This window comes from Magallana gigas, chromosome 2 (genome assembly GCF_963853765.1).
Source record: "Magallana gigas chromosome 2, xbMagGiga1.1, whole genome shotgun sequence".
NCBI classification, from domain to species: Eukaryota; Metazoa; Mollusca; class Bivalvia; order Ostreida; family Ostreidae; genus Magallana; species Magallana gigas.
In genome coordinates this window covers 3,375,807-3,400,698 of record NC_088854.1, presented here as the reverse complement: position 1 = coordinate 3,400,698, position 24,892 = coordinate 3,375,807, and the positions used below count along the sequence as shown (strand labels likewise).

The window sequence follows — 24,892 nt, the reverse complement described above, 5'->3', positions numbered from 1 at the left end:
GGAATGCGGAAACTATATTACGGAATACTACTGCTTAGTCAACATAATAAATAGAAATTAATAAAATTAAAGGAAGTCAGGAATTTGGTCAAATAATTCAAAATACATATGGTTCATTCACCTAAAATATGAGCAATATTTTGGCGAGGGTGAGAATACGTTACAAGGGGCGAGGCTTCTACGCGTTTTGGGCCGAAGGATGTCCATGTCCCGGACCGCAATGACAGAGCCAAAGTGCATGTACATGTACCTGTATACTGGCGTCGGAAGGAAATTGAAAGTGGGGGGGGGGGGCTAGACTAATCCTCGGAAATATTGCGAAAAAACCTGTTTCCCAAAATCATGAAGATCCTAATCCGTGGGGGGGGGGGGGGGGGGGTAATTTAGGAACAACTATATTATATTTCCGGCGATAAAAATGATCTATGATGCTATGTGCCTAATGGTTAGGTCTACATTTGCAAAAAAAAGTTCCGACGCCTATGCTGTACCAGTCCTCTACTATCTTCTGATCACCCATCAAACCAAGACGTGATCTAGGTTATTATCTGAGGTGGAACTCTTTTGCAGCACTAGACAAGGGTTTTCGATACACTACGCTCGAGTCCCCATGCACTTACAAAACTAGGTTGTGTATCGGAAACCCTAGCTTGGTTTGGGAGAGCTTGTTCATTATTTTCAGTAACCACTGGCTGTATATCGCGTTATATTCATCTTAGCGTCTTCTACATCCTTACAATTTTACACATTTCTGCAAAATTCCGAATTTTGCCTTACAAAGGCTATATTCATGCAATGTGCAACTGGGTCGAACAGGATCAACAACCATTGGTTCTAGACGAATCGCTGTTAAAACCACTCCGAATTTTGCTGCTGAAGATAAAAAATGGTTTCCTTTTTAAAGAATTTCCACTTTCTGTAAACGAGTTCACCCGCAAAACAAATCACCGCTGTCCTGCCTTTGAAATCTTGCACTTTCCACTGAGTTCAGTTGTCATTGTCAGAAACCACAGCCCGTAATGATTATAATGATATTATATGTACAATCTTCTCACACCTGGAGAGGGCTATGCGAACTCCAAACCATGGCTTAAGACGATGTTGTTATTTTTGAAACGCGAAGGGGGCCACAGACAAGCCCCTGTGGCCACAGATGCAACGAAAATCTTGAGAGGAGAGAAAAAGCAGCATTAAATTCTCCCGTCTTCAAAATTTTAATCCGGGAAGGGGGTAATACGTTGTTCTATAAAGTCTTCAAATTTAATTTCTTTTATTTCATAAGCTTCGAAAAATGGGGGGGGGGGGGGGGCACCTCAAAAATTATGTAAGCCTTAGGCTTATGTCAGTTTATTGCATCACCCCCTTCCAATGCTGCGTGCCTGGACGTCGAACGACTTAACAAAATATCGCAAATAAAATTTTCGTACGACTTGTCTAAAAATATGTTTTGATTCAACACGTGTGTGATGGTGTGTTAGGTAAATAAGCGAAATATACAGTTTTCTAAGCAGTTTCTTACGCTTGGACAAATCTTTTCCTTTTGAATGGTATAACTATATCTTCTTTTGTAAAGTCTGTGTTTAAGAATGATAAATCTGATGTAACTACATGTATAATATAAGTTGAAGGTACAGTATGTGATTTGGCCAGTCGTATTACTTTCTATATACAGACACAGATCATTTATTTCTAATTCAGAGTCCAGAGCAGACAAGTACATGACATATTATTAAAATTACAAAAGAAAGAAATGCCAATGAATAGTGTAAAAATTATTAAAGGATAACAATTAAAACAAATGAAAATGTTAATACCGACAATATTTCACTTAAACAGTTAAAAGGAGTACTATATATGTACAGGTGGGGAACCAGTAGATTTGTATTTGAGCAGAAGTGCTGTTCTGTTGCATATTCTATAGTATATCAGTTCATTTTTGGCTTCGATACTGCCTTATTGGTGCATACTCAAATTATGGAGAGGAGCCAATGAAATCCTTATAGGTTTTGGTGGGAAACTACCATTTTTAAATAAATTAGGAAAATTAGAAGGGGGTCAGAGTCCTGCTGGGGTGAAAGGAGATAAACCACCACCCCCTTTACACTTTTTTTAGGTCACCTGAGTAAACTGAGGTGACCTACTGCTATCCATTTTCGTCCGTCGTCGTGCATTTACAATTTTACATTTTTAACTTCTTCTTAAAAACTTCAAGGCTGATTGTTACCATTTTTGGTGTGAGGCATCTCTATGGTAAGAGGAATCTAAATTGTGAAATGCATGGCTCTACCACTCCCGGGCCCCGGGCGCCACATGTGGGCCAAATATAGAAAAAAAGCCAAATTTTCAAAAATTTTCTTCTCTACTCCCAGTGCCACACATGTGAGGAAAAACCTGGTTGCATAGTTATAATGTCCATGAAGCCCTCTACCAAAATTGTGAAATTCATGGACCCTGGGTCAGGGGTTCAGGCTTTAGGGTGGGGCCAATATGGCCATATAGTAAAAATGTATTAAATCTTAGAAAATCTTCTTCTCTACTACCATATATATTTGTTAAAAACTAAATGCATTATAATGATGTCCATGAAGCCCTCTACCTTAATTGTGAAATGCATGACCCTTTTGTCAGGGGTTCGGGTTCTAGGGTGGGGCCAATATGGCCATATAGTAAAAATGAATTAAATCTTGGAAAATCTTCTTCTCTACTCCCATATATATTTGTTAAAATCTAAATGTCTGGTTATAATGTCCATGAAGCCCTCTACCAAAATTATGAAATTCATGACCCTTTTGTCAGGGGTTCGGGCTCTAGGGAGGGACCAATTTGGCCATAAAATAAAAATGTTTTAAATCTCAAAAAATCTTCTTCTCTACTCCCACACATGTGGGCAAAATACTGAATACATGGTTATGGTGTCCACAAACTCCTCTACCTAAATTGTGAATTCATTGCCCCTGGGTCAGGGGTTCAGGACATGGGGGGGGGGGGCAATATGGCAATATTGTGTTAATGGATATAATGTTTAAAAATTTTCTTCTCTATTCTCACACATCTGTATAAAAAACTAACTTAAAATTATGTTTACCAGGAAGTTCTCTAATGAAATTTTAATTGTCATGTCCCCTGGAGTATGGGTTTTGACTCTAGGGCAGGGCCAAAATGGATGTATAGGTGTTAATGCATATAATGTTAAAAAAATATCTTCTTTACTCCCACACACCTGAAAGGAAAACTGAATTCATGATTTTGTAGACCAGATCTTTAAGTTTTTCGCCAAAATTATAGGTTTCACAGTTCTTTTTGAAAGATTTCAGGCAGGGAGGTGGTCTTCATTACAAATTTATAATTTTTCTACTCCAGAATGAAACCTAATTAATTAAATGCATATATGAGAATCCTCAACAAGTTTGTGTATGGGTTATATGCTACTCAGGTGACCGTTAAGGCCAATTGGCCTCTTGTTTTTAGTTATCGTCCCTGTACTGTCCATGTTGTTTGCAATGCAAAATCCCCTTAGACTTTTTATTTTTGGATGTGTATAAAAACCCAAGGCTTTAGAGGAGGCGTTTCAAAATTTAAAAAATCCGAATTTTTTTGTTTTACTGAATGAACGTAGTTAGGGCACAAAGGTATTTATAATGATCAAAGTAGTATGCAAAAAGCGGTAGAAGCAGACACTTTGGACAAAGTATAGTGAATTTTCTGTGATGGATATTTTGGAACACTGACCCTATACCCCCATCACAAGTTATATTTTGGCTTGAACAAACTTTTAATTGAAAAAAATCTGTAGGTATCACAAAATTTATTAAAGATGTTTTTTTGTGATTTCTAATTAATGTGATCTAGATTTGAGATTAGTCAGCCTTGATTTGATTATTTTGTTTAATATGACATTTTATGTCAGAACTTTTGTTTGCTCTATTTGTTGAAAGATTTGTGTAAAGCTAATGTCTTTTCAGTAAAAAACTAACTAAAATATTTGTTATTAAGTTAAAAAAAGCAGAAGGAATGATCAATTCTGATTAATGGAATGTTTTGTAAAAAATGTTTGACGAGCAGGTGAAGATTAATATGAATTTAAATTTCAGCATATGAATCAGAATGGAGAGCTCTGAAAATAAAGAGAAGGATGAAAGTACTGGGACTAAGTCGAAAGAAAGCGCAAAACCCTCAAAAAAAGCTCAAAAACCATGGCGAAAGAAGTTTTTTAAGGAGTTTGATCGCAAAAAAACTGAATTTCAAAAGAGAGCAAAAACAAGACAAGAAAAAAAGATATGTGAAACACAGGAAACAGAATTGACTGAAAAAAGTGTTGATAATCAACCAGAAACAGTGAAAAACAAAACTGATAAAAAACAACCAGAAAAGGTGAAAAAGAAACTGAGAAATATAGTGCAGAAAAGTGGCCCTAATAAAGATCTGAAAAGGCTTCAGCATGGACCAAAGCAAGACAGCAAAGCTAACAGAGATGAGAGGAGAGATCCAGAAAGTCCCAGTGAATTTAGGAAGGTATTACATCATTTAAAATTAAGTGATTCAGTATTTTTATAAGCAACATTTTATGACTGTGTTAGGAAATTGACCAGGCAATAAGCAGGTAATTGTTTGACATATCTAACAGTAGCAGGTGATTCCCGAAGATCGATTCTTTGTCAAGATATAGAGAGTCTCCTTGTCTTGATCAATTCTCTTATGTACTTTTATGCAGTTCATCTGTAAAATCTGTAAAATTGTGTTTTTTCCAGGACAGATATCCAGGAGATGCACCTGTTCCAAAGAAGCTGATGTCAAAATACCAGAGAGGGAAAAAGTTACACACTGTAAGTCTGGGAATGTATAAAAAAAAACCATGTGAATAATCCATTATTTAAAAATAGTAAGATGCAATATAAATAAAAAAGCTCAATAAATAAGGTAGTCATGTTATAATATTTGTAAATATCTACAGATTTACCTTTAATGTTCTGTGTGACTTCATTCTCCTCATCTTAGCTTCTTTTAGGACAAAAAATGTAATATTTCAATAAATATCTTTATTAATATGCATTTATCGGTACACATACAAGTCTTCTTTTTTTTTTTGAGTTTTTGACACACAATTTCAACTTGAATTGAAAATTTTTATTTCATTAAAATTTGTTCAAGGATTAGCTTGTATATATTGGTATTTGTATGCCTTGGAAAAAAGGTGGCATATTGTTCCAATGCAAATGTCAGTATGTGGTTTAATTGGTCTGAAATTTTTGTCAAAGATCTCTCAGCAATTATTAATTGCAGATGCTTGAAAGTTTTACTCAGTCTTTGTTAAGGCGTGGCATATGGTTGGATTCAATTTTTAACAAATTTGATGTCAACTTCCTGTTAAATTTTGACTGCTTATTTTATATATTTACCTCAGGGTGGGGGTATCACTAGTGAGCATTGGCTCACAGATATCTTGTTTTCTTTATACTTTAATCAAAAAACAGAGAACACAACATAATGTTTAATCAAGAAATCATATTCTTTATTTAAGAAAGGAGCACGGACACATCATGGACATGTTAAACTGGTTCAGAACGAGAAGAAGGTGACAATGGCGGTGAAACAGGCAGCTCGCTCCGAGCGTCTTCTCCAGGAACAGTCGGGGTATGTCAGTCCCAAGTGTAAAGCTTTTCTTTTACAGTGTAAATTGTCCAAAACTTTAAATTATAAACAAATTTGTTAAACTTAGAGTGGGATATATCATATAATAATAATTTTTATAAAGTTTTCATGAGATGTTCAATCACTGAATTGTCACTGAATTGTCACAGTTGTTAATTTCAGGTACCTGTGTTAAGCTAAGAATTGAGTGATGATATTTTTGTTTTTCTTTTCCTCACAGATTTATGATACCAGAGGATGGAGAGAGTACAACCAATGTCACTCAGTCGGACATCGTCCAGGCCGCAGACATAACCACAGCTCAAAAGGTATCCACCTCTCAGATGTCTAATATATGTACTATACATTTGCCAAGCAATCAAATAAAATTCAATTTTCTCTAAGGTTAAAGAGTTGGTTCAGATTAAAAAAAAAAAGATTTTTATCAGGTTAATATTAAAATTTTATGAAAGAAAATAAATTTTCAGGATGTATTCTTTGTTCTTTTCTATTTATGGTTTTAGATTTATTGCAACAATATGAACCTAGTTCTGTGTATACAGTTTTGAATGTTTCTATTTCCACAGCACTTTAACCTTGAATTGACCCAGTTTGGGCCATACAAGGCCCAGTACACCAGAAATGGAAAACATTTATTGATAGCAGGGAGTAAAGGCCATGTCGCGGCCTTGGATTGGCTGACCAAGCGTCTGCTCTGTGAAATTAATGTCATGGAGACAGTCAGAGACATCAGGTATACCTTTCATTGTTCTCATACATACATACATTTAAATAGAAAAAATTATATAGAAACAAATAGAGAGCTTTAAAAGTTATTTATCATATACTTTTACTTTCTATTCTGTAATATATAAGTGCCAATCCTTAAATCGATATAAATCTGAATTTGAATTACTGTGGAAGTACATATATTTGTTGGGTTAAAATTTCATTGTTTTTAATCCAAATAAAATTTTGTTTGGATTTAATTTCGTCATATTGTAGTCTCTAAAATATATCATATATCAACTCTGTATTTATGAATGCTTACCTTAAAAATTCATCATGGATTCAATTTCGTTGATTAATACTGCAAACGAGAATAACCAAATTAAGTCCCCAACCAATATTTCTGCTTCTACAGTAGTTTTTAGACATCTTGGGGAGGTTACAATATACCTTTTGTAATTACAGGTGGTTGCACCAGGAGACAATGTTTGCTGTGGCCCAGAAGCAGTGGACATATATCTATGACAACCAGGGCATAGAGTTGCATTGTCTGAAACAGCCCAACGAAGCACTTAGACTCGAGTTCCTTCCCTATCATTTCCTGCTGGCCAGTTCTGTAAGATACGACTCTGGCCTGTATACATGTTCTTGTCAATGGTTTTGCTCATAGCATATACAATTGAACCTCGGTATCTCGAACACCAATATCTTGAATACCATGGATATGTCAAAGTGATTTTAAGTCCAAAACACTTAAAATTTAAATATTTTACCCTTGATATTTCAAATACTTGGATATCTCGAAGTTTTTAACCAGTCCCATCTATTTTGAGATAACAAGGTTTGACTGTATTGCTGTCTGATGGAAAATTTGCTTGCATTTGCTCAGTATCTCTAAAATGCATATTAAGTTGTCAAATAATTTCATTAAATTTGATAACTACATGTAGAAAAGAATGACATCATGACATACGGTACTTTTTTCAAAAATTGAGTTTATGCTCAAAGAGTCATCTTAATTCAAAATGTAAAATCAGGTTTCGCTTGCCATTCATTCCCCTGTCTTTCTCTCAGAATGCGACCGGGTACCTATACTGGTTAGATGTGTCGGTCGGTCAGAAAGTGGCGAGTCACAACACTGGACTAGGGCGTCTGGACGTCATGTGTCAGAACCCCCAGAATGCCGTCATTTGCCTGGGACATCCCACAGGTTTGTTCTAAGTGCATCAGCGTAGGAATCGCCAAAATGCTATAGATCTGTTAAAGACTACACAACTGTTGGTTCAGTCAGCAGAGATTTGACCTGTTAAAAAATTAAACAATTAGAGGATTGCTTTGTGATTCATAGTGTTGTGAAGGTAATAAGCATTTAAGAAGAACCATAACCTTTGTGAAGGGTTGAAGGCAGACAATGTAGATTTATTCTGCAAGGATTGCTTCCTTTAAAGGTGTATCTCTGGAAACCATCAGTTATGGACGCATTTTGTGTCCTTTGGACTAAGTCTAAAGATGTGTTATTTGGCCCTCAAACTTTTGATGAAAATTCTGGAAAAGGGAACCCAGAGGACTATAATGTAAACAACCTGCTGATTGTTGCCCAACTTACAAATCTTTTTTATAGAAAAGTAAATTAATATCTGTTAATGTATTAAATATCCTCCTTTATTCGTACAAATTTTTTGGTTTCAGGAAGTGTTTCAATGTGGTCTCCGAATGTGAACGAACCGCTGGTCAAGATGCTTTGTCACGGGGCGGCGGTCAGATCTGTAGCTGTTGACCCCACAGGAAAGTAAGTACCCCCTCAGTCAAACAAAAATTCTGCCAAGTCATTTCTGTGAATGCCAATATAAGATAAACATCCTCCTTGGCTTGAATATTGGATTGAAGAAACATGATTATTTGTATTAAATCTCTGTATATTTTACCTAATTTCTAGAGCAGTAGAACAAATGTAGCAATTTTCTAAATCCATGAAATGTTAAACTATGAAGACATGCACATGGGAAATTTTGACAAGTTATTTGCACATTGAAACTTTAATTATTGTCTAAATAATTGAAAGGCTTCAAATCAAATGTCACTTAGTGTCAGAATTTGAAACTGGTTTTGCATACAAAATCTGAACCTTCACCTTTATTTTTAGTAGTGAGTGTTCTCTTGTTAAATATAATTTCCTGTGCTTCAGTTACATGGCCACATCTGGAGTGGACAGGAAGATGAAGATTTGGGATATCCGTAAATTTGAGATGGTGCACTCCTATCAGATTGGGTGTGGAGCAGGACACATGGTGTTCAGTCAGACAGGTGCCCTGGGGCTGGGGAAGGGCAACATCGTGGAGGTATAGAGACCAGGCTTTGTGTATGTTTTTGTATATGTGAGTTTGGAGTGTCTAATTCTTCTAGAAGTTACAACATGTATTGTACAGAGCATTAGAAGGGAAACGCATATGATTTCAGAAGTGTGAATTTCATACAAATGCAAAATCAAAAGAGGAATATTAATGAAGCATTTTTAATTTATTTGATTTTATGATTGGCAAAATTAAAGAGGCTGAGGGGTTACACATTTCTTTCCAGAACTATATTAAACTTAGATTTGATCATTTGATAAGCTATGAAGTATTATTTAGTAAAGATAAATTCCATATAGTTTTGCTTTGAATCTTCAATATATTTTTATATTGTTATATGAAGCTCCTCTTCCCAAGGAGATGAATATATCAAAGTAGTCTAAAAATGCCCACAATCATTCTGAAGAATTCTTTTCACGTTTAGTTCACAACATTCTGTTTAGATAAAACTTCTTTTTGACTGTAAGGTTTACCAAGACCCATGTAGACAGCAGCTGACCTCACCATATATGATCCACAAACTGAAGACAACGGTCAACAACCTCCACTTCTGTCCCTATGAGGATGTCCTGGGGGTAGGGCATGGGGACGGGTTCACCAGTCTCATCATTCCAGGTAAAATTTGGACCATGCAGCTTTAAATTTGATAACTACCTGCAGAAAAAGTAGAGAACTCTATACAGATCTTTGTTTTGCTGGGAGAATCTTGATGTGATCTGAGTCATCTGGCTTTTGTAGGTGCTGGAGAGGCAAATTTTGATGCCATGGAGTCTAACCCGTACCAGACGAAGAAACAGAGGAGGGAGGCCGAGGTTCAGATGTTGTTGGACAAGGTCAGTTAAAGTCATTACCTCAGGCTCCCGCAAAATCCCAAAGATTTATTATCTGCTTTGTGAATGTGTTAGTGTGTTACTCTTTTACTTTATGAAAGATTGAAAGTAAACCTTTGCAGTTAAAATCATTATCATGAAATCGCACCCCCTTACGGAACTCCTCCGATTTTTTCCACTTCAGGATTAGGTAGAAATTTAAGGCAATGATTCATACATACAAAAGGTCATAATTCACATGTTATAATGTCTTCATTGAATTTAGGCATACAAATGTATTAGATAAGTTAATACTATAAGTATGTAATAAATATGATAATACATACCATTTTCCATATTACCTATGTATCAGCCCTTGACCAATATTAGCCCTCAGTCCGTCAGCCTTCTGGCTGATATTGGTGTCTTGGGCTGATACAGGGTGTAATATGGAAAAGGGTATTATTTTCTAAATGCAAATGACAGATATGTTCATGATTTCATGCAACTTTAAAAATCTCACATGAGTTTAAAAGTGTTTATAAAGTTACATTTGCAGTAAGTGTGCATCTGTAGATTTGTAAACCCCCAAAAATTTGTCCTTTAGATCCCGGTGGAGATGATTCATCTTGACTCGAAAATGATTGGCAAGGTGGACATGAAGAGTTTTGTTGAGAGAGTGGAAGAAAACAACAAAATACATGTGAGTACTGTGTCGTATTTTAAAGGGTACCTAAAAACACAGAAACTAATGAATTACCAGATTTTTAAGAATGTTTTTTATTGTTTTTTAAGTATAGTTTTTTCTTTAACTACCCATGTAAGATTTCATTAGTTTTCTACTCATTTCATCAGGGAACTACAAGACATCTTTCTTTCCTTCTTCCTGTCTGTCTATCAGTCTGTTCCATTTTATTTTCTGCCTGTTTCTTTCTAAGTGTTTGTAACTAATAAACCAAATAGCTTCCTATTCTCTGTTCCAGGATATCCTTGCTTCCCATATATAAATACATGTACCTCAGAGATTAAAAGATGTTTATTCAGAAGTATAAAAAATTTCAAAATTTCTTCTTTGAAATGCCCCCTCTAAATCAGGTTTCAATGCATGGCTGAAAATAAATGATTTTGCATTACAACAGACAAATAACGTTGAAAGTTGTGCGAAGTATTCCAAGTGACCTCTGAAAGAAGAAAAAATATTCACATTTCCCAGTATAAATCTCAGTATGACATGAATTTCCAGAGGAAAAATGATAATGTGTAAATGAAGATATCTTGAATATTTTCCCTTCCCAATTGTATTTTTTTCACAGATATGTGTATTTTTAGTAAACAAGAACTTGGGACAGACTGTAGGGTGCTATATTTTGGCTATGAAAATTTGTGAATAAGATAGTGCAAAGGCCTATCGGTTAAATTGTAAAATTTCAATTTTTTTTATTTAATTAACTACTTTATGCCAAAATGAAATAATGCAAAAGCAAAATTTCCAATAGCCAGTCAGATAACTTTTATAAGCTCAAGGAACAACAAAAATACATAGAAAGTTTTGATGGTATTGAAGCCTCTACAAGCCTAAACAAGCTCATTTCTGTAAGGCTATCTTTTGTCAAAATCATTTGCAAGTGTAAAAGAGCGAAGACAAAAAAAATCATAGAGCAAAAATAACCCTTTAACAGTAGTTCCCTATGCCAGTTTACAAATCATAGAAAGCTAATGTTTTTAAAATATACACATAGATATATTAACATTATTAACATTATTGCGATTTTAAAAAGGGAATACATTTAAAAAATCTGATCTTCATCCAAGTATATTGTAGTATAATGTAGTATCTAGTGTCAATTGTTTCCTGACTGATTTCCTTTTTATCTACAGTTCAAAAAGCCAATGTCAATATCGTACGAACCGAAACACAAAATGAAAGGTAAGGGCAGTGGCAGAAAGAAGGAGCAGAGGAAGAGAGGCGTGATAGAAGAAGGACGAAGACAGACAGTGAAGGAACTGGTCAAGGACAAGCTCCAAGAGGGCGCCCAGGGCAGGAAAGAGTCTTCCACAGCAGTCTCCAAGTCTAAAGGCGTCCTGGACAGGTTCAAGAAGACGGAAACATGATAGGAACCAACCTGTTTCACAGGGATGTGTTTTAAAAGCCTGGAATACAGCAGTTTGGATTTCTAGCTCAACACGTTTACAGAGAACACTCTACATCAGTAGGTGGGGGCATCATCGTGACAAACGTTGTGTTACCTTGATTTCGCCATGTTTATTGATCATGAGCTAACAGTGAAAATATCAACCCTCATTTTACATCAATAAAATGCCAAGAGGGCCAATAAGAAAATAGAAAAGGTCCTTGGAAGTGTGTAATAAATTTTGCTTTCCTTCATTATCATCATCAAATGTGTCATTTAAGGTTACACGATCTGAGAAGCACCCACTTTGGATTTTTATCAATGATTCAAAGATTTATGCTTGATCAAATGATAAAATATAGGGAAATATATTACATGCAAACATTTTATTCCTATATATAAGAGCATTATATGGATATTTGTCCTTTATATATATGACATCTTTTTCATAGGATTTATTCGAATATATAAAGAATGTCAACAAATAATGATTTATTTTCAAAAAATATTTTATTTTACAAAAACCAAGACAATGTAACCCTTTTTGACATTTGTAAATACTAAATAACTATATTTTGCATCATTTTTTTTTTATTTTAAACTCATTAATAAATTTGATGCCAAAAACAATTACTAGTATTTTTTCTCTGTAAAAGTACCCAAAAGAAAATTGACAACAAAAGAATTTAGAGCTTTTATAAATCTAAAATTGTGAAATAAAGGAAAAAAATTAACAAAACAGAGCTTGGACGTAAAATAGAACACTATTGTACTGAAAACGAAAAGTGAATGCATTGTTTCTTTTATTGAATAAACTATTAATTGAAACGAGTTTGTATTTTAATAAAACTGAATTTAGTATGTTTGTTTTTTAAGTAATAGTGGATATGCTGCATATCTCATCATCACGGTAAAAAGTCCTCAAACAAAAAAAAAGCGTATTACATGTACATAGCATTCCTCTTGTTAGCCTTAAGATCTCCATTTTAGATATGAAGATTTCTTTTATACATTAAGAGGGAATTTATTGTAGTGTTATCACAATATCCATCCATGTGAATATAAAATATATAATCTAATTCGTCCAAATTTACTCATGTGGAAACAATTTCAGTTTTTGTATATCATCTCTTGCTCTTGTAACGAAGATTGAATACATTAACATAAAACACAGCGAATATACACTAATAATGTAGTTCCTATATTATGACACTTAATGTAATTTAAGTTAAAATGGGCTACAACATCAATATATTTAACCGTAGAATACTTCAAACAAAATCGAAACAAAACCCCGATTTAGATTTGTTGCTCTGTTACAAGTTAAATGTAATACATGTTTACGGAATATATTAATATATATATATATATATATATATATATATATATATATATATATATATATATATATATATCAAATCACAAAAGTATTTTCTCAGTGTCCGGTAAAAATATAATAAAAGAAAAAAAGCAACACTAACTGCAAAACATATATATATATATATATATATATATATATATATATATATATATATATATATATATATATATATATATATATATATATATATATATATTTACGCACACACTTGTTAAATGTTTGGTTGAGCTTTCACCAGTCATATAGTTAAAACGCGTTAAATCTTTGGAATGTTCTTTTCTCTTCCTTGGCATCTAAATATGGCAAACGGAGTACACAAATGTACATTGATAGCGATGATGTCAGATCGACACTAAAAGCTTCACCGAATTTCCTAATTTCATGACCCAATGCAAATGGAATGAAAATTTTCCGATATCGTGAAAACAGCTTAGATTCCCGCTTTTATAATTTGTATGTAGCTTCTGCATAATTGAAAGAAGATCAAAATATTATTAGACGTACGTCAAAATACAGGATTCATATTAATTTTGAATTAATTTGAAGTATATGAAATCACGGTAATGGATACCTATCTCTTTATATCAAATAAATGACTAGTGTAAAGAAAACCCACCATCCAATCATTGTAAGACATTTCTTTCCTTAAAGTAGTACCACGTGTTGTATTTTGTAGAATTTTCTACATTGGTTTTTAATAAGTCGATGCTAGCTATCTCCGATTAGTGATTTTTTTGTAAGTGTTCCAAAACAGGATTCACAAAGTTAGATTGAGTAACTTAGAAATCATGAAATATAGTTGGTCAGAAGCGCCAAGCAAGACACCACAGAGTTGGTTTGTTTGTATTTCCATAGCCTCTTGTGCTCGTAAAGTGAGGTAAAATACCGAGATATCCATTTGGCCTGGCATTTTACTTTTCCTTGTTTCTTAATTCAATGTTTCCACTCGTCAATGAATGGTTTGTCTGAGAGGGGAATACTTATCACAGATGCCATAACGTTTTTAGGCTGAAAGACAAATTAAGATCATATGCATCGAAAAACCAAGCATTTCTGTTAAGTGCATGAGACATGACCGCGGAAATGTCCATGATGTCTCGCAACATTCTTCTCGTAGACTCTTGCTTTCTCTGTAAATGGCTTGTACGAATCACGTTCTTTGCAATTTGTAGACTAAATAGTACTTGCACTGTGTCATCACGTGATATTGAGGCAGCTATCTGATACCATTTCCTTTTTTATCAAAACAGCAGCTTGTTTTGGTATCCATAATTGAGTTCTCCTCGCTACTCCATAATACGGGTTGCTGCAATGTATTCTTCCAATTGTCTTTTTATTAAAATGTTAATTTCTGAACTTTCAAGTTCGATTTACAGTTTGCCCAAAACCTTGTCGTTCCTATCATTTTTATGTATGTCCTTTCTAATCAGTTGATATTTCAGTTTAAACAAAAATTACACCTCTATCCCTCTTTGTTAAAAACTGAATTTCTGATTTATGATATGGTTATAACGATAAACCAAGTCAACAAAAGTTGCATGTTTAAGTAATACCTCTCATCCAGTTGTAAAATAGAAGTTAATTAAGCATTTGATGCAGCATCACTTTCATTTGTTCCTAAGCGATCCTCTATATTTGATTTTCAATTAATATTACTTTAAGTTCTGAATTTTCACAATGCTTCATGATGATTTTTTTTTTACATCAACGTACTTTTGTTAAACTCGGGAGGATTTGAACCCCTCAAATTTCGATGTGCTTCCTTCTAATATAACAATAATATTTATCCGTTATATAATGTCTTTTACCTTCCTTTGTTGGCTGTCCCCTGTTGGTCTGCACGACATGAGTTTGAGACAGGGAAGGGTCAATTTTCACTTTATGAAACTTTGATATGCACTTTATGACCAAATATTGTAATTTTTCAAGTTTTAGAACAGTAATTATGTTTCAAATGATGTTCTTCTATCCACCTTAATATGGTGTATTTTAGAAATATGGAATGTATGAGGTGTCAAATAATGCCCATTCAGTTGCATCACTAAAGGTTGAATTTCTTGATTGCCAACAGCCTACCCATTTAAATCTACTCATCCGAGTCGGTCCTATCCGAGAGGAATATAGCACCTGTAGTTTGTGAAGCGCGATAAATGTTGGGTTCGGGTTTCTGGGGGCCACAGAGGGCGACCTCTCAAGGTGTAGTCAGTGATAATAATGGAGGCTTTAATTGAGTTGTGATTGTTAAACCGAGTCAATTGTGGGTATCAGTGGCCTATCTGTGTCAAACGACCAAGGACTGGATTCCTAGTTCACACCTCAGATTTAGGATAATGATTAGGGTTATAAGAGTTAACAGTAATATAGCTGATCATGAAAGAGTGAGAGGTAGGCCCCAACATCTTAAACTAACAATAGACTCGAGTATAACTCAATGACTTGGATTTTTTTTATCCTGTTTCTGTCATATCAGATGCACTGTATAGGATACTTTGAAGGGAAAGGGGAGTAATTACGGTTTACTTAAAGTAAATCTTCATTAGTGAGCATTAAAAGCAAGAGAAGACAGTAGGAATTATACTCTATTAACCGAGATCATTGCAGGGGGCTGTTCGCCATTGGCCTAAGATTAAATGGGATCACAATTCCGCAATTTTGTTTATAATACCTGAATGTAAAGTACACCAGCTACTTGTGGCCGATCCTTTGAAACATACGTAATTAGATTATGCATATCGACAAAGGCCGATTCGCTGTGGGCCTGACTAAAAACAAAAACTTATGACTTCATATGCTAATTCGGATTACATTAACCTATAAAAAAGTAAAATTAATACGAAAAAAAGAGAAAAGAAATTGTCATTGAAATATAATCATCTCTTTAGTTTTCAGCAAAATAACTAAACTTAGAGAAATTAATCCTCCAAGGAAAACCGTATTCACAGATTGTTACTATTTTGTACAAGTGGCTACTTAACATAAAAGTGTAGATTGTGGCTACTTTAAATAAAACTAGTATGGAGTGTGGTTACTTCATATTAAAAGGGAAGATTGTGGCTACATGAACTTTAAATAAAAAGTAATTAAAAGCTCCTTGCTACTTTACATCATACAAAAGTGTGGATTGTGGCTAAATTATATCTCAAAAAGTGTTTAAAAATTAAATATATATATTATATATATACTATATATAAAATGATCTCGATTAGGGTTTATGGCCCTAGGCCCAGCCACTGAGGCGGTACTGTAAGATCATTCTTTCATGATCTAATTGTATATAAAGGACATTGTACACATTGAAAAACAGTAAAAACAATTATGGCTTTCCTCACTGAGGAAAAAATTTTCAAACAAAAAAAATGTCCACACTGCATATATGTACCTTTTACAAACAATTATAATGGACTCACAACAGAATGTTCTTACAAAAAATGTGCACCAAAGTTTTTTTTTACAACAATAAATTCACATAATATATGAAAAGTTTCCAATATGCTGTTGAATAATTACATTTTTATTATAATTTAATAAAGATGGACACATTTGACCAGGTTAAAACTAATCCTTCTGTTTATTATGGCTAAATCAACCTTTGAATGATTCCAAAATCAGGCTTTGAGTAAGCCTGGCATAATTCAAAACTGGAAATATACAGGTATTACATTGCACATGTATATGTCCCAACCAACCGTCGGATTGCTTAATATTAATAAGATGTGGTTAAACAACTAAACAACATCCAAATTCGTAGGTTTAACATTGTTTACATGCGATTTGAACATTTTTTATAATGGAAAATAGGAAACAGGTCTTTTCAACTTACTCGTTCTTCTCATATATATGATAAAAAAGCCAGGCAAACAAATAGTAAATGTAACTGATATATATACAGTGGTAGAATAATTTATTACTAATTTATAAAGTGGTATATCAAGTGCAGCTAATACATACAATGGTAACAGTTATTGTATATGTTAGATGCAGTGGTACCGGCAATTGTAACGTATTGCCTACAGTTGCACACATTTTGCCAAATTATCATTAAAAATCATTTTATTTGAAACTGCAAGTTTCATCTCTGACTTTGTGATGAATGGCAAAAAATTTTCACTTAAGGTCCAAAAACAATTGGTTTACCCAAGTGCAACAAGTGGGTATCTATTTGTTTAGGTAAAGTCCAAAAAGACTCTGAAAAGATTATTTTTAGCATTAAAAATATACAAGGAAAAGATGATATGCATCCTATTCTATTTGACAAGAACAAGATGGCTATCTATAATGTTACGTCTGAATAATCATAATGCATCTTAACTTGGTGAGGATTATATAAAATAATGGGTATCAAATGGAAAATATGAAGGTGGTTTTTACATCTTTTTAAATAATGTCTTACAAAATATATCATAATTGCTACAGCTGCAGATATGAATGCTGAATGTTTAGCTCAAAAGGTATATACATGTATGTGCATATGGAATTTGCAAGTGGATATACAACAATCATTTTTAAAGAAAAAAAACAACAACAAAAAGACAAAAAAAAACGAAACAAAAAAAAAACAGATTTGGATATCACTCATAGATTGTGAATACAATTTCAGTAATTTTTTACTAGTTAATATATAAATGTAAATCAATTCATGTATTTCAATGATCTGAAGTATTTATATTTATATAAAAAAAAAAAAGGATCTTCTCAATAAATCCTGGCCATACCACACATTCATATAAATATAAAAACATTGTTGTTATGTATTTCATTATGTATCTCATTATATATGTAAAGAGTTATTCCAGGGAGTTCATCGTATGTAGTGCAGCATTTGGATTCATGAATTCAGCATTCCATTTGTATGTTCAGCTAAGGCACCGAGCAGGAAGAAAATTAACTCAATTAATATTTAGTTTTGTTAGTTGTTGAATCTTATCTTGACTTTTATTCTACTCATATACATCTACAGCACGTACGAAATTGTTAGTGATACTGAGTTCATATCCTTTTTTTCATAATGTATAAATATAGACATAGATTATTATGATCTTACATTGGTTTTCGTTGAAGTTCTTTCAGTGTTTAACCAGATAAATGAACAAAGAATCCATAATCTAAGTTCGATATCAATTGAAAGAAAAGTAACCCGTTATACAGAAATATAATCATATGTGCTTTGGTTCATGATAAATAACCAATCCTGAATAACTATGACAGTGCATATAATTAGATAACTGTAATTTTTGTGTAGTTACCTGTGCAGTGAGACTTATATCGATCTATGACATCTATTGATTAAACCCGTTCGCCCCAAGTACCATCCTCGTTTTAGCTTTCACCAACAAACCGTGTCTAGTAGAGAGATTATACAGTTTTACATACTTAATGTTGTTCCTTTATCAGGACCCTAGTCCGGGGTGATTAACCTTTCGCTCTGCGGGGAAATTGCAGACTCTGTAAACAGAGCTACAGACGAGTCTACTGTCAACTCTATTCTGTGGCCTAGACTGTTTCTTTGAACTTGCAATTAGTGCGACGTTGCATACAGCTTTTGTATTAGCTCACCTATCCGTTTGCTCAACTGTTTGTAAAACCAAAAGATTTCTATGCAAAATATTTTGAATACATTTCCTTTTTGAATTTTATTTTCAATGATTGATTTTGTTTTATTTAGTGGCTTTAAATGGACAGCACACATTAAACTTACCTTAATTTTCACTTACGAGTTTCGTTTCTACAATGATATTTTGATGATCAACATTATCATATTCACTACATGTAATGATATAACTTTATTTTTGATTATAATTAACCTAATGGTGGGCTATCAATATATCAAACATATTTTTCATGCAAAGCGACTCTGATGTTTACATATTTGAAGTCAATTAAATTAGTTATGTGCTACATATCTTTTATATACTGAATATTTACTTGACTCTATATTACTCTGATAAAAGATAAAATTCTACTACTATATGTTCACCATATACCATTCTATAGTTATATATATATATATATATATATATATATATATATATATATATATATATATATATATATATATATATATATATAAAGAAAAACGAATTCCAAAAAAGAGTCCTATATACAAGTCCAAGGATTTGGTCGAATCTTTAGTATGGTGAAAATTATTTACCCGTCCTATATATAAGTCCAAGGATAGGGACGACGCTTTAGTATGGTGAAAATTATTTACCCGTCCTATATATCAGTCCAAGGATAGGGTCGAATCTTTAGTAGGGTGAAAATCATTTACCCGTCCTATATACCAGTCCAAGGATAGGGTCGACTCTTTAGTATGGTGAAAATTTACCATTACCGTTACCATTTAGTTTCTTTGGAAATAGCACATTTTGTTCTGCATAATCATTTTGATTATCTTTCTATTCATAGAATACTGTTAAGATGACAGGAAAAGCAACTACATTGCCTATCTTTATAGGTTTAAAAAATATTTGTTCAAAACCAATCGCTTTACAGCGTTGATATACATATAATGTTAAGCAATCTGAACGCTTAACTTACATTTCAGAGAAACTAATATAATATGCATAAACTTTTAAATATTTAGATTAAATATGCCCACTAAAGATATGAATTTTATATCCATAACCCCATTTAAAAACAGATTGTTAACATGAAAGTGCAGTATAAAAAAAGCAATTTACGATGCATTAATAGGTAAACATAATTATGTAGTTATTGGTTCTCCTTGCTTTGGTACAATATCAATGGTTTTCAAGGAATGCCTTTATGCCTAAATGATTTATTTCAAATTTTTTAGTCGTTTTCTTATTTGCTTTTTTTCTTTTTCTTTTTTTTTTTTGAGTGCATTTTTTGTTAAAATAAATATTTGCACTTTGTATTTGCAAATCTTCTGGCTTCTAATTATAAATTTATATTTCTTTTAATTAAGATATATGAATAAGAAGATATATACGTCATCGTAATAAAAATCAAAATGTATAATTCAAACTATTTTAATTACTATAATACAAGTATTCTATATTATTGTATGAAACCAACATAAAAACTAGTATCATCTAGTTGAGTTCCAAGAATTGTGATTCCAAGAAATATGAAGCAATGAATTACATACTGTTTGCCTTTATTGTCTTGTGATAAATTGGATTACTCATTGAATTTTTTTCACTAAAGCACGGTGATGTATGCATATATTAAATAAGGAGATATAAAAATAACAGATTAGAAATTAGTTTATTATTTTGATGGCATTAATGTTAATTATAAACAACAACTTGTCATTATGTATGATATATGAAAATAACTATTGAGCTAGGTTTGTAATATTCCACGTACTTCTAAACGTGTTTCAAACACATTAAAACATCGACAGGGGCCAGATTCGGTGTCAGTATTCAGACAGTACAATCAGGATACAAGGTAATGTCAGCACACGCATATGGAGCACAGCAAACCCACAGTCCCCTGATATGTGGTCAATGAACCATGGTCATATCCTTCAACTTTCAGTCATATCGTCCATTAACACCTGACAAAAAAATCAGAAAGTGTAACATGAGAGCAGTCTAAAAACACCGAACAGGTAGATAAGAAGGATAAAAGAGGGAAAACCGACTCAAATATGAGCTAGTGTCTTCATCAAACGTTTTACGACAAAACATTAAAGTTTGTTCAAACGGAAAAGAATCAATGTTACATCTGTAGTGACGTTACCTAACATATGTCAGGGAGTTCATTCACACGGCATTAATGTCTGCGCTACGTCATCAGTCTGTGAGACGACAGGTATCACTTGTCGTCTGCTGTTCGGATCATGGTGGTCAACAACCAAAAATATGACGATGTTTTCTTTCAGAAGAATTGCCCACATCAAAGTTAAATTAGAAAGAGAAGCGGGGTGTCCTAGAAGTTATAGGGACTTGTAATTCAACCCCACGACATGGGTCCTTATGTATACCGGAGACAGGGCCCAAGACAGACGTCATGTTCTGAGAATATGATACACGGAACCAACACCGAGCAAACCATGGATCCCCGGTGCAAGGTTAACGGAAACATCGCGAAGTGCAACCTATACGATGAGTCATTCACAATTAATCGTGTTTTTGGAAAATGAAAACGGAAAAACAAATGTTAATCAGCTTTGTTATATGATGGTAATTGTTTGATCGGGGCTGTCTTACCTTTGAAAGCAATTGTTAGAAAAATATCATGGTATATGATTTAGCAGAAAGCATGCGTAATATATCAAAGATCTATGTTTACACAGTTTTATTTTTGATATGACTTCAGTTGATTCACAATCCAATTATCAAGGTGTATTGGTTCATGCATTAATCACATTGTTGGTCATAATTAAAAAAAAATAACAGAGTAGACTATAATTATAAGTATAGCAATATAAAGCATTAAAATTCTAACTCAACATGGAAGTCAGTATTGTATATGTATAGAAACAACTATAGTCTATCCCGAGTTATTGCTTCCATCACTTTGTGATGATTTTTAATTAAAATACACATACTTGTGAAAGAAATACAGTTGAAATTCAAATCTATGAAAGAGAATATATCCAAGATATCTTATTGAACAATTATCATTTTTCACTCATAAAAGTTCACAGGAACAAAAACAAATTTCTTACGGAGATGAATAATGGGAAATGTTGACATCTTTTTTCCATTCGGAAGTACTCGGGATACCTCGCACAATTTTTCAATGCTATCATCCGGGCTTATTAATGACTGATGCAATGCAAAATCCCCGTAGACTTTCTATTTTGGGATGTGTATTGAAACCTGAAGCGGTAGAGGGGGTGTTTATAAACATTTAATCTGGACATTTTCATATTAGTGGATAAACGTAGTTTGAGCACAAAGGTATTTATGATTATCGAAATATCAAGCAAAAAGTGGTTGAAGCAAAAACTCGGGACATAGTATAGGCCATAGTACTGCAGCCATTGTCTATTGTACTCCTCTTTAAAATACTAGTGTTTTTATTACTAGAGATTTTGCAATAGGATAAGTGTTGAAAATTAAACCTAGCAAACGGTCTTTCTGAAAGGGTTCAATCAGTGATTTATGTATTCCTGTATGTGATGACCAATGTAACGATACAAGTATGTTAATGGTTAATGTAATGCTAAATGTAATGGTTAATGCAGTACTATATGGTTAATGCTAAACTACATGTTAGATAATTCGTTCAATAAGTGCATACATAATTTTGTGATCATTAAAAGAGCATATTACAAAAACGATAGTAAATATAAAATCAATGGCTGAGTTTTCTAACCGGATATATGTACCTACTTACAAATGCATTTACAAATTACAAACAGGTGCACCTACTTTAAACACGTGTCCCTTTTTTTGTGTGGGGGGGGGGGGTTGTGTGCCAAAAATGTTTCCATAAAAACACATAATATGCGTTTATTAATAAGTGTTAAATATTTTGAAAAGTTTAAGATACTGGATTATTCTATAAGTATAACGTACTGTTTGTAGAAATATTATTTATGCCAAGGATGAAATACATTAAGAAAACTTTTCCTTTATTTTTAACATTCACACGTTTCCACCCTGAAAACGGCAGAGGGTTAAAGCATTTTTGCCTTCAAGCAGCCAAAACCCATTCAGCAAAAGAAATACATTAAATGTATTGGAATATTTTCACTGATAATATCAGTAGATTTTTAATGGAATATAATCAGCATACTTCTGCCAACGTTCAAACACAGAATATAAATTTTCACAAGTGAACATGATGACTCTAAAATTGCTGGAAGTTATGATGCCATGGTAACAACACTGACTAGCCCTGGAAACCATCGTAGTCCGGAATGCGTTTGAAGTTATATGACAAATGAAACAATTACCAAGCATTAACGTGTCAGGTTATGAGGAGCTGAATTAAAATTTGTCTGACATCCGCAAGCTTGAGTGTGTACACGTTTAAAAGTCATGAAATTGATGTTAGTGTGTCTAAACATGTTCTACTCAAAATAGAGCAGTCCATTGGACCGTATTATCCAATAGGATCAAACCCCTGGTTCTGTATTTTTTCTGTAACTTTGCTAAAAACTACTCTGTTGACAGCGATATACCGGTATAATTGAATTCATCATTTAAGTATTACTCATCTTTGCCCGACCCTCTGACCATTTTGTAATGATAAATTATCCAAAAATGCTGACAATAAAGGAGCAGCTAATGACATGTCTGATGGTCTACCAAACTAGTTTTTTTTATTGTGGTGTCACAAATCACAATGATGTTAAGCTAATGAAGTTTCTTTGTTTCATTGTTAAATCCCCCAACCTTAAAAGTGCATTATGAATATTCATGACTTTAATTCAAAGGCAGTTGACAAGCATAAAGTCAATTTATACTTACGTGGTATTTTCCACTAATTACAATATCGTTATTCATCCATAGTGTTGTATACAAGAATATAATTACTTTCTCACAACAAAAAATGAAGCAAACACCTTTGAATTTTTTAAATCTGCAAACACATTGATTTACTTTTCTTCTCTTTGCACCCCTGCAAAAATATCGCCATAGCATGCGGTTTAAGTGACAATGGCATTCATCTCTTCTGCTACATCACTCTGAATGTCACTGCAGGCTTCATCGCACATTTCTGTGTAGAATCCACAAAGAAAACTGTCCCAGATGGAATGTTAATATTTGACAACACAGTTTAAGGTCCATGCTTCAGTTCTAATGGTTGTGCCACTGTTTTGCATTTTCCAGTTATTTGGACTTTCCTTCTGATGTATAAGCCCCAAGCACTGATGTCCATACACAGTTCTTGGCTTAACCTTCACAAGAATTGCGTTTGGACAATCATGGCCTGAAAACTGAACTAACTGCTTCTGTAGCTCTCAACCTATATTGAATAAAGGTCAAAACATATTTCATCATATATAATAGGCAATTTCAACTTATTGAGCTTATTAAGAACAATTTTGTCGGCGATTGATGGAAATTCATGCAAATCTGATGATCATTAGTTGGGGATTTCACAATTTATCTGCTGCAGTAGTACTGAATTGCTGTTTAGCTACACACATGACTTATAGCTACAAATATGACCTATAGTACCTATAGCTACATACATAACAATAGCTACATACTTGACCTATAGTACCATTAGCTACATACATGACCTAAAGCTACACACTTGACCTATAGCTACACGCTTAACCTATAGTACCAGTAGCTACATACATGACCTCAAGCTATACACACTTGACCTATAGTACCTTTAGCTACATACATGACCAAGAGCTACACAACGACCTATAGTACCTTTAGCTACATAAATGACCTGTAGTTCAACACTTGTCATTCATATTAATATGGCAATGACAAATATTTTTGTATCTGATTGTTGTACTTAAGATCACAAACTTTCACAGATTGTAGACATTGTTCCACAAGTGAAGTTTACAAGAAAACTAAACCTAGGCAAATGAAGCACTAAAGAATTGTTGAGTTCGCATACATACACAGAGCAATGATGAATATTCATGAGGGAATTCATTGGGTATATTTGTAATAAAATTCTCCAATAATAAACAACCTTTTCATCTTTTTATCATCTGTTCAAAATTGACATTTCTGCAATTAGACCCCAGTTAAACTGAACGCTATTCAATGTCGTTTAACTCCTTGTTGTTAAGGGTAGTATTTCAAACCCTCAACACCAACCCAACATGCGGGGTTGCTTTTTGTCAAATTCAAATGAAAAATGAAAGCTCCCACTTCAAAGGGAGTGATAGTGTTTTCTGCCACTCAACACGCTTGACTTGTGATATATTTTCTCCAATGCGTCAAATCTTAAAGGCAAATATGA

At 33.4% G+C, this 24,892-nt stretch overlaps 1 protein-coding gene across 3 annotated transcripts; it reads left to right on the top strand.

Moving 5' to 3' along the window:
• The first annotated feature begins 1,412 nt into the window (after nucleotides 1-1,412).
• LOC105345410 (WD repeat-containing protein 46) lies at nucleotides 1,413-12,480 on the top strand. Of its 3 annotated transcripts, XM_066074530.1 has the most exons (15): nucleotides 1,413-1,547; nucleotides 4,092-4,335; nucleotides 4,372-4,512; nucleotides 4,749-4,823; nucleotides 5,519-5,631; nucleotides 5,870-5,957; nucleotides 6,216-6,382; nucleotides 6,823-6,973; nucleotides 7,432-7,567; nucleotides 8,047-8,146; nucleotides 8,543-8,696; nucleotides 9,176-9,323; nucleotides 9,447-9,541; nucleotides 10,125-10,220; nucleotides 11,396-12,480. In XM_066074530.1, exons 2-15 carry the CDS (start codon nucleotides 4,105-4,107, stop codon nucleotides 11,627-11,629), a joined length of 1,929 nt encoding a protein of 642 aa, XP_065930602.1. In that variant the 5' UTR covers nucleotides 1,413-1,547; nucleotides 4,092-4,104; the 3' UTR covers nucleotides 11,630-12,480. The 3 variants fall into 3 exon arrangements, with proteins under 3 accessions (XP_065930602.1, XP_011451844.3, XP_034302896.2); XM_011453542.4 differs by having other exon boundaries at nucleotides 4,092-4,512; XM_034447005.2 differs by having other exon boundaries at nucleotides 1,426-1,478; nucleotides 4,092-4,512.
• Nucleotides 12,481-24,892: the final 12,412 nt, after the last annotated feature.